Raw genomic sequence first — 11457 nt, forward strand, 5'->3', positions numbered from 1 at the left:
GTGCTCCTTTCAGCATTGTTCTGCTTCCAGTCCACAGCAGACAGAGGGAAGTTGTATTTAAATGTGAAATGGAATCTGAGATTTGTATCAAACTTCCATTACCATTGACTTCATCACAAGGCCACAAGAGAATTCCAAACAAGCTTCTTTCAATGTGTAATAAAATATAAAGTGTATGCAGGGTGAATATCTACTTTAGTTAAGATAAAACACATATTCTAAAATTACCATTAAATTATACTGCTTAATTGCCATTAAATTATGCAGTTGTTAATACTTTTGATTTTGGTTCTTTACAATTATTATCAGAAAACAGGTTGCATTTTATCCTTAAAGAGAGATAAAGGCAGCTGGATCTGTTCATTTGCAGACAAAACTCCCATAATATTACAAGCAGGTACAATGTGTTTGCAGAGCAGGAAGTGAAAAAGAGCCATGTAAATAAAGGCTGCAGCCAGTACACACTGGTATGACGAAATCGTAAGGTGTGGCTAACAGGTACAATAAGACATGTTTCACAAGGTGACCATGTTAAAAGAGAATGGATATTAGGCAACGTCACAGTGACAGTGCACCATATTGCAGAGTCATGAAAACTTACTCATCAGTATGATATACACCATGTGGGTGGAATTTAAACTTTAAACCAGATATTTACCTACCATTTATTCGTAATAACACTGCCCACAGCCGCTGGCTCTGTTTGAACCCTAAGGGTGTTTCAGAATTTCTCATTACTAATACTTTGTCATTGTTTACATATAACCCAAGTATGCATAGCTATTATTTGCATAATGGAGATAAAATATACAAATTCAGTTGTATATGCACTGTAATATTACGCTGGTTCATAATGAACCAGCAAAAAGCCAAAAAACCACCTTTTTGAAAAGGTGAAAAGGTTATCATTTTTGTTGATTAAAGGAACCTTCTTTTTGTGTTTAACAAGCCATAAAGTCTGAACTGCTAAATTGCATGTAGTAAAAAAAGTAAATTGATAACTAATAAGTAATAATCATGTAGCATGATCGAAAACAGATTGACTCCTCTATTTAAAGCTAATAGACTGCCACTCTTCCTGGTAAAATTGTAAAAGCTTACAATTGAGGAGAGGGGGCTTTTAACAGTAGTTTGCAATTTTTTGATTTTCTGAATTTTCCCTCCAATTTGAATTGGTAGGAGAATATGTATACAAAAATAACTTAAATGGGATGTGTGCCCCTGACATATCACTAATAATGACATTTTGACAAAATATTCTTGGTATTAAACTTCAGCTACAACTAATGTCCTGCGTTCCTCGAGCCACACTCAGAGCTATGACAGCTTCCAGGTGAACTGCATCAAAGGCATTTTCTATCTTGTTTACCTGACTGAAGATATATGGATTCTGCTTGTACCCTATATTGAACTGACTTTGGTGACCTTTTGCCCTACTCACAATGGTGTCACTTGATGTCACTGGGCAGTAATGGGAACTAGACCCTTGACCATAAAGCTTAGGCTTTGAAGTGAACATTTTTTTTTTTTATCCCTTTAGGCTACCTACTTTCTTCGGATTCTTTTCTGCTGATATTTATTTTAAAACATATTCAGTGCAAGCTGAAAAGGAATATAAAAAGAGTGTGAAAAAGCAGGCAAATAAAATGTCAGTAGTACAAATTAGTGCTGTTTTTGAAAACCTAATTAAACTTTCGGGATGGTAATTAGAAAAGTTGCCCCTATGTTTTTTTTTTTTTTAATAACTTCTGTCTTCACAGCCTAATAGGTTGAATGTCTTGATAATAAAATTTCCCAGAATGCAAATGTCAATGATTCAGAGAAGTACTTGCAAAAAGCAGCAGAGGCTTATGAAGTATTAGGACTTGATGGCCTTTAAAGTCACTGGGCTCAAAGATCTTGAATAAAACACATGGTGCCAAAAATCCTTTTCACAATCCTGTTTGAAATCCAGTTTGCTTTTTTAGCCTTTCTGTCAAGTTGCAGATTGCTAACCTGTCTGTGTTACCAACCTGTTCTCCCTCTATGTTTTGTTGATTAGTGTGATAGGGAAAGAATGTCCCACCAGACAAATAAAGAAATACCTGACCATCTGATAATATACACTATATGGATCAAAGTATTTGGCCACACCCGTTTTTCAGGGTTTGGGCTAGGCCCCCTATCCCCAGTGAAGGGCAATCTTAATGCTTCAGCATACCAAGACATTTTGGACAATGCTATGCTTCCAACTTTGTGGCAACAGTTTGGGGAAGGCCCTTTTCTATTCCAACATGACTGTGCCCCAGTGCACAAAGCAAGGACTATAAAGACATGATTTGATGAGTTCGGTGTGGAAGAACTTGACTGGCCCGCACAGAGCCCTGACCTCAACCCCATCGAGCACCTTTGGGATGAACTGGAACGGAGATTGTGGCCCAGGCCTTCTCGTCCAACATCAATGCCTGACCTCATAAATGCTCTACAGAATGAATGGGTACAAATTCCCACAGAAACAAAATCTTGTGGAAAGCCTTCTGAGAAGAGTGGAAGCTGTTATAACTGCAAAAGGGGGACCAACTCCATATTAAAGTATATGTATTAGAATACAATGTCATTACAGTCCCTGTTGGTGTAATGGTCAGGTGTCTGAATACTTTTGTCCATATAGTGTAGCAAAGGTAGTGAGATCAGTCAACCACCCTCTTCCAAACTGGAAACTATGACACATTAACCAAAAAAGCTTTAATATTTAACAACATTCATACAAGTTTACAAAGCCATAACTATTTCCACAGCACTGACAGGCTGCCAGAGAAATATCAGTGGTTAATTTGTCACCTTATTTTCCTATATCAGACATATTTTCCTATATCAGTTTACGAGTGCTGGTGTAGATGGATAAGTGTATCGAGACATTACTGACTTTGTTACTAGAACACAACGAAAGGATTGTGCACATTACCTTTATCTGCTTGTTCTATGCAGCAGCAGTGGTTTATTTCTGAGTAGAAAATCCTGCAGGATTCATTTTTACAATGAGAACATTGAAACAAATGTCAAAGCAGGTAAAAGGAGAATATGAATCTTTTTATCAATTTGAGATTAACAGATTATGTGTAAGAATTATAAATTATGGCCATTTCATACACCAGTGCTAGGCCTGGTTATTCTTCAACTACTTTTTTACTTTACTTAAATTTGATTGCATTGTTGCCTTAATATTATTAATATTATTATGTTACCTGATTATTATTTAACAGTTAAGATGCTATAAATCTGTTGTCAAATGTGATTTTGGATTTATGTTTTAGACTATAAACAGGTTAATTCAAAAGTTTTTGTTAATATCAAGACCTTATATTTTGGTATGTTTTAATGAAATCTAGTTAATTGTTAAATTCATTGTTTTAGGTCCTGAAACTGTTCATTGAACAGTGGGCTAATATCAATAAATGAAGTTAATGTGAAAGGACTAGAGCACCTCCATCTGAGTCATCCCAAATTGCCCTGTTACCAGGGAGCTGCCTGGATCATGTCCCAATTCCTGGTTTTCTCTTCTGAGGTTGAGAGTGGGAACGGGAAGACCTCTTCATCTATTCCCCCTTCAGAAGAGGGTGCAGTTGAATGATTGCTTGGCATTGAGGGTAAGCTGGTGGTCTGCTATTTCTTCAGGAGCATTACATTATTGTCATTTAGTAGGCACTCTTATCCAGAGCGACTTACATAGGTTACAATTTTTTACATGTTATCCGTTTATATAGCTGGATATTTACTGAGGCAGTTCTGGGTAAATTACCTTGCCCAGGGGTACAGCATAAGTGCCCCAGCTGGGAGTCAGACCAGCAACCTCTTGGTTATTAGCCCTTCTCTTTACCACTATGCCACACTGCCACTCCAGACAGGAAATGACATTTCAATTTTCCAACTTGGACTCTTACCTAGTTGTCTGGGCTTCAGTGACTGAAGTTCCTGGCGCTGGCCCAAAGCCTTTGGAACAGGGGGCAATCTCCCCCCAACAATGGCACCAGGTAATTGGCGTACGATTCCCACCACCATGTCACAACTCCCCCTGTTGGTGGTAATGTGGACTGTGCTGGTGGCATACTCCCTGGTATCACCATGTACACAGAAGATTGACATAGACATCCCCTTAGACATCGTCTGGTTGTCAGCCCATCTTAGTTGGACCAGAGTAATCATACTGCTCAAGTCTAAGAGAGCTGCTGTGTCCTTGTCATTCACCTTGACAGGTAGCAGACGGTTAGAATGTCTTTCATGGGACCAGCAGGAGGTGGCATTCTCTTTCTTTAGTGCCACTGGAGGATGGGACAGTGGACATGGGTTCCTCCTTGCATGGAAAACTCACCACACTTGAAACCCCGGCGCTGGTCAGGATCAAAGAGTAGACACTCTCTTTTCACCCCCCCATTCTCTCTGGACTTTTCACTGGGTGGTCTCCACTCCAACTCTTCTTTGGCTGATCCTTCTCCTTTCTCTCCCCTTTCAATAAGCGAGTGGCAGCCTGATGGGTCTCCACCATCTCCACTAGTTAATCCATACTCTTGGGGTTTGCGAGACTTGCCATGTTGTTCATATCATTTGGTACTGCTCTGATAAAACAGTTCATGACAAAATGCTCCATTACTGAGGGCCCACTTGTATCTGCATAAGGCCAGACTCTGGTAATACGGATCAGCTCACACATCTGAGCTCTGGCTGAGGCAGAGGGGTCATAAGTCCATGGAACTTTCGATCTTGAGACTGGGTGAGGATCTCCTTCACCAAATCCTAATCCACTGCCTGTTCTGGAGTTATATCCTGATAAACCTGTTCTGCCATTCCCACCAGAAAGGTGGGAATCTTTTGGCTGCTTCTCCAACTTATCCTGTTCCACAAGTTTAGGTATGAACGTACTAGGTTGAGCTTCTGTGGGTACAGGCTTAGCCACCAGCTCTGCCTCAAGAGCTTTCAGCTGGAGAAGTTCTGCATGGATGCGCCCAGTCTGTTTGTGGGGACTAGAGGTGAGGCACAGAGTTGTGCAATAAAATGTTGGACCAAACAAAAGGTAATGCAAAAAGGACTGTAGGACTTTTATTGTGACAGACATGCGCTGCCCACAGCAATGGCACAAAAAGTAAAAAAGAAAACAAATCCTAACTCTGTTTGGAACCTACATGCTCCTCCCCAACACCCTCCCTATCACTGGCTGGCTAAGCTGGTCTCCAGTGCAGCAAACAAATCCAACGCAGCAGGCAAGAGCATAGTCAAAACACTGTCCAGGATCAAACACCAATGCAGTGTCTCATAGAAAATTATTTTGGTACAGAGATTCAATTATCAGTTCAGTCAAAACATCACTCACTCACTCACTCACTCACTCACTCACTCACTCACTCACTCACTCACTCACTCACTCACTCACTCACTCACTACCCTTTTCCCTTAATGGTACTTTGCACCCATTGAGAGATTGGGGAACCTTAAATAAGCCAGGGGAGAGGTCACTGGCAACAGGTGTGTGGCTGCGGGCTGGCTGGAAGATGTGGCCTGGCTCCAGTCCACCAGGGAATGGAGCTACTCTGCAGGCACATGACGCCCTTCCACCACCACTCCCTGAGTCGTGTTACACTAAATTCCACTATACCAGTGTTTCTCAATCCTACTCCTCAGTTGAACAGAAACCACTGTACACAGTGTGTCCTTAGGACTGATGAAAGGCAGTCGGTGGCATGCTGTAGGACACTGATTTATACCAATGTACAAACACCCTTAAACTCGTTCGGCATCTTAAATTATTGAATGACGTATTTTCCATTACATACAACTATTTTGAAAATAACTCATACACTCATACACACAAGACAATTGTCTAAACATTGTTACATTCCATATAAGTCTGGAGAATATGAATAAATAACAATAAGTTAACATTAATTAGATAGAGAAAGTGAGAAAAACTGAAAATGTTTTATATGTATGTTAAAAAGGCTAACTTTGCTCACCAGAATATGTGCATACTTTAATTTCAATTCTCCTCCTTGGTGTATTTTTTCCTCAGCATGGCAACAACTTTATATTTTCTATTTTTGTAACACGCAAAAGAAGACAAATTCTCATTTTCACAGGAATCTTTAATGAAGATGTAGCTTTGAAGAGACTAATATACTGAGATGAATAAAGCACTTCAGTCACATTTACAAGTGGTGGAACAGGGTCAACAACATGGAGTCAACAAAAACCACACACGAATTAAGAAAGTCTCTCAGTTATCCTTCACCCAACCTTACACTCTTTACAGTTTTACACTGTTCATTTTTAACCTAAGAACATTTTAAAACATGAACTCTCTGGGAATTTCCGCACCATCACTATAAAGCAGCACTCATCCCTGAAGGAGTCCAGGCCTCAACGTGTTTCCAGTATTTTTATCCGTTTTCATTTTACAAAACATTCAAACCTCTCTCCATTCCTTTGTAGTCCCCATTCAATCTTCAGCATATTTATGTCTGCTCAATGTGGAGTCTTCACTAAGGAAATGACATTTACTTTTGCATGACCAAATTGTACATTACCTGTGCTTGTGATTGTATTCATAAAAACTAACAGCCAAAATCCTTCAAAGGGCCTACTCCTGGTAGGATGTTTCCAGTGAACTGAAACTGCCAATGCCTTTTCACTATATAAACTATTATGTATCTACTAAACATATTTATGATTTGCTTTGAATAGTAAGGGTTTTCACTGTCTTTCATGGCATATATTTTGGTACAATATTTTTTATATTCACCCATGACCACCATAATTACATGGCAGGAGAGCTTATTAACAGGGTCCTGCTACATGTGTCATCCTCTTGGGTGTATTGAGATACAGTCCTTTACTTCACTCATAAAAAAGTGATTATTATGAAGTAATCTGTGAGTGTGAGGGCACATGTCCTGTAATTTGCATATACCACCAAGACGCTTTCTTTTAATTTATCTGATAGATATATATTTTGAACTGTATACATTGTAAATAATACCAAATTACAACATCATTGTATACCTTTTGAAAGCTAAAATCTGGAGATGACAAGGACTGTAGTATTAATGAGGGAAGATAAACATCTTAATGCATTATTGGCCCCGGAGGCAGAATGCTCACTTCAGTTATTTGAATCATAGCCATTTCACTCAATAACAAAAAATGCTTTTAGGATATATTGCTGTTTTCTTTGAGTCATGCGCATAACAGGCCTAGTACATCACATAACAACAAAAAACCCTAAAAACTAAAAACTAGCTCTGTACAATCTTGTCTGATTGTCAGTGTTCCCATTTCATCTCACATTACCATCAGTTATCTAACATTTCATTACAGATTTACCCATCACAACGTACTCTGATTGCATCTAAAAAACAAAACCAAACTAAACAAAACAAACAATAACAAAAAATAAACATTCAATTTTGGCTCAATTTGTAGGAAAAATGCAATAAATTGAAAACTCACCAATTATATGGCTACTTATGAATTATACTAAATACTGTCTTTAAAACTACTTGAGTTGAATTTTCTTTGAATCTCAAAAGAGATGAGAAGACAGATATTTTTCTCTTATGTACCTGGAAAAACTGTCTAAACATCTTCAAGACATCTTTTGGGAACCATATATTATTTCTAAAAATGTATTTTGTTACCTATGTGGTGAAAAGAATAAATTATTTGGCTTATTTAGAGGATACCTGTAACATGGGAAACATTAAATTATCTAGTGGCAGGGTTTTCCTTCCTGTCTGGCTCTCCATTGGCTGGCTGTGAACTACATTGTCCTGCTTGCATGACCTTTATATACTAACTGGTGCAGATGATACTGAGCTGGCCCTGGACTCTCGGGTTTTGCGGGTTGGTATGGTAACCACACAGCAGGAGATGCCAACCGTCGCCTCTGGCAACTCCTCGTCCTCGGTCCATTCATTGAGATCAGGATTGTAAACCTGAACACATTTCTTGTACTTCTTCTCAATCTCATTCCAGCCCCCTAGCAAGTAGATCTTGTTATTCAGCGTGGCGATGCCAGCCGTGCTGACCCCCGTGTGCAAGGGGGCGGAGTAGCTCCACTGGCCGTTGTGAGGGTTGTAACACTCAACTGCCAAGACATCCACCCTCTCCCCACGACCTCCCAGCTGGCTGCCACCAACGACGTACGCGCGGTCGGCCACAGTGGCGGCACAGTGCCAGCCCCTGGGGGTGCTCAGACTGTTTTTATCCTGCCAGGTGTCGGTGGAGGGGTCATACGAGCACACCGCTCGGGAGTAGGCGTTGTTGATGTAGCCTCCCGTGACCAGGATCTTACCATCAATCACTGTGCTGGCGTGGCAGCACCTCGGCACTTCCATGGAGGCTTTCATTTGCCATTGGTTGGAGGATGGCACGTAGCACTCTACCGAGGCCTGCGGGCCCTCAGAGTTGCGTCCTCCCACGGCGAACAGCAGGCCATTGAAGGTGTTGAGGCTGAAGTGGGTGCGCTTCTGGATCATGTTGGTCAAATGAATCCATGTGTTGAATCGGGGATCATACCTGAGAAACAAAAATAAATTGTGTTATTACTCTGTAAAAGTGGAGAACAGGAGGGATGACTGGAGGGATGACTGACTGGGCCTGAAATGAAATGATTAAGTAGTACTCAATGAGGTATATGATGCAAATATTCACCTGCAGAAATTGCTGACAGCATGTTTGGCCTGGTTTCGGGCATCATTCTGGTCTTCACCACCAGCCACATAGAGGAATCCGTCCAGGACCGCCACACATTGGTTGAAGCTCTTGGCAGGCATCTCTGTCAGCTTGTTCCAGATGTTGTCCTGATCTCTGTAGAGGACCTCTTTGCTGAGGGACTTCTCTGTCAAAGCCGGTCTTCCGCCCACTGTCAGTAAGACACGAAGGCCCCCCCTCAGCTTTGTTCTCCTTGACTGCAGAATGTTCTGCTGGTACGGCAGCAGGTGGTAATTCATGGCGTCAACAAGCAGCCGGTGGCACTCGGAGTCGTTCATCATCCTGGGCACGCTCTGCACATGGTTCACTAGGTCCTGAGCAGAAATGGTACCGAAGCGGATGTTTGTCAGCAGGTCGGCGGCATACTTCAGCCTCTTCTCGTCGAAGTCCAGCCATTTGACGGCAATCTGGAAAGCGGTGATTTCAGAGGGCAGCTGCAGTGAGTCGTCCATGAGAAAGTCGCTGATCTGCTCGTAGGTGAGCTTCAGGAACTGCTCCATTTCAGAGAACTCGATGAAGTTCTCCCGCATGAACTTCTGTGCCGCCTCCTTGGTGTTTTTCAGTCCGTAGGTGTCTGCAATGTTGGCTACATACATGCAGTTCTCCACGCTGATCTCCTGCATCAGGAAGTCGCTGCACATCCTGACCAAGCTCTGGATTTGCAGGAAGATGGCTGCTGAGATGGTGCTGCCAATGGTGTACAGTGACAGCGTCAGCTTCCCTGAGTATGCATATGTGATGGCAGTAGCCAGGCCAACAGGAGACATATCATTGAGGTCCAGTCTCTGGAGAGCCGGATCCTTCTTCAGCACATTGTGAATGTACTCACTGCAGGACGCCATAACAACCTTGTGAACGTCGAAGGACTTCGTCTTGGTGGCTACAGTCAAATCGCACAGAAAGCTGTCTTGCCTCATGGTGTTCAAACCCTCCAGCAGGTTTGGACAGTACACAGGATCAGTTACCTCAGTTGAGATGCAGCTGAAGCCGTTTCCTCCCTCTAAAAGAGTATTGAGCCCATTCAGTTTGTTTATTGGGCCGTCCTCCACTATGAGAGCCATCTCACTGATGTCTCCTTTGTTCTTTTTGGCGGCCTTGTTCTTCTTGGGTGCCATGACTGCTGCAGTGGGTCACAGCCAAGACCTACAAAAAAAAAAAAACAAAGTTATCTTTTTTCCCTTTTTTATGAAGACAGAATAATGAGATAGTGTGACAAACTACAATATTCTACTACTGGACAATGATGTGTAAGATCATACAGTGGAGGTAGCATGTTTCCCTGAAACTGTCACAATAGGGAACAATAAAGAATTATGGCTGGCTGGCTCTCAGCTGGAAAAGCGCAAACACACTTTTTTAATGTGTGAAGAAAAAATATTTAGCCTGTTTTATTAAAGTTATTCTAACAATTACAGCCTGTATGTAATGAATCCCTTTTTATCTGTGTGAGACTCCATCAGCTCTATTTACGGTACAAGGAGGCCGGACAGAGGCCTTGTTCATCAGATTTGCAGGGCACGTGCAATAGCGGCATGTGTGCGTGAAAATGCCGTGTTCTTGTTTTCGGAATCGAAGTAACTTTTAACATATTCCAAATGTATTAAAAATATTCCAGCTCTTTATATCAACGCACCACATCTTATTGTGATAACGGCATAAACTCTCTGAATGTTCTAAAAGTCACCGCGCCGTTAACCAACATTCCTCCTGCTGCATCTGTCACAATTTATCAACACCAGCTCCAAGAATAGCCACATTGGCAGGCTCACCCGCAGAGTTCCTTTTAAAGACCTGATAATATGAGGACGAATATGTCTCTGTATATTTTAAATAAATAATTATTTTAAAAAAATTTTCTTCTTATTGACATTCGGCTTTTCAGAATAAGGCGAACTTTTGTTTGGTAAGTTAAGTGTCAGATAAAAAAGAAATTCAACTTTAAAAATAATATTTAAATACATAATAAGCAGTGCCAGTGCCATTGTGGGATTTTAAAATAATAAGAACATTTTAATTTTCTTTCCCAAAAATGTTACAATATCTATCTGCAGCAAGGGCAGACGTTCGACATAAAATACTGCAGAACTACTGCGACATGCTGTCTAATTGTAAAACATCACCGTTTTGTAGTTTTCTGATTAATAGGCTACTCTTGGTAGTATTCTTTGGAGACAAATAGCACAATACTGTCACAAACAAAAATGTTCTACACATGTATACATTTAATCTGAGACTTACCTGACAGATACCACTGAATGAGGCAGAAGTTGGTGGTGAATTGACCTGTGCCTCCGAGCCTTGGTAGGTAGGAGAGAGAAAGACTCGGGACTTTGCTGTACCAGAGTAGCCTGGCAATTAACTCCTCCTCTGTCAGTCGGCAGACTGGAGAAGAGATTGCGCAATACAGTCGAGGAAGCTACCCGCTATTTCGGTAACCCGTAATATCTGCAAACCCCCTCGGTTAACCTAACAATCGAAAGGGTGATATATTACACCAGACAATATGGTGTAAGTCGGATGCAAAAAAAAAAAAAAAAAACACAGAACACTGCGGAAATGGCCATCACACAGACCCAGGACCGTCCAGGAGGCATTTCAGATGAATTTCTTAAAAAAAAAAGTTTCATCAGAAAATAACATTTATTTCTGTTTGGTTACAGAAATAATCCATACAGCAATACATCGCTTCAAATGGCCTCGGTACAGAACTGGGTGTTA

General features: G+C 41.1%; 1 protein-coding gene across 1 annotated transcript; it reads right to left on the reverse strand.

Moving 5' to 3' along the window:
* Positions 1 to 7581: 7581 nt before the first annotated feature.
* On the reverse strand, positions 7582 to 11072 carry klhl31 (kelch-like family member 31). Its single transcript, XM_036546163.1, has 3 exons — positions 10978 to 11072; positions 8680 to 9882; positions 7582 to 8544 (listed from the first exon to the last, which is right to left on the reverse strand). Exons 2-3 carry the CDS (start codon positions 9852 to 9854, stop codon positions 7812 to 7814), a joined length of 1908 nt encoding a protein of 635 aa, XP_036402056.1. The 5' UTR covers positions 9855 to 9882; positions 10978 to 11072; the 3' UTR covers positions 7582 to 7811.
* Positions 11073 to 11457: the final 385 nt, after the last annotated feature.

The sequence above is a fragment of the Megalops cyprinoides genome, chromosome 15 (assembly GCF_013368585.1).
Source record: "Megalops cyprinoides isolate fMegCyp1 chromosome 15, fMegCyp1.pri, whole genome shotgun sequence".
NCBI classification, from domain to species: domain Eukaryota; kingdom Metazoa; phylum Chordata; class Actinopteri; order Elopiformes; family Megalopidae; genus Megalops; species Megalops cyprinoides.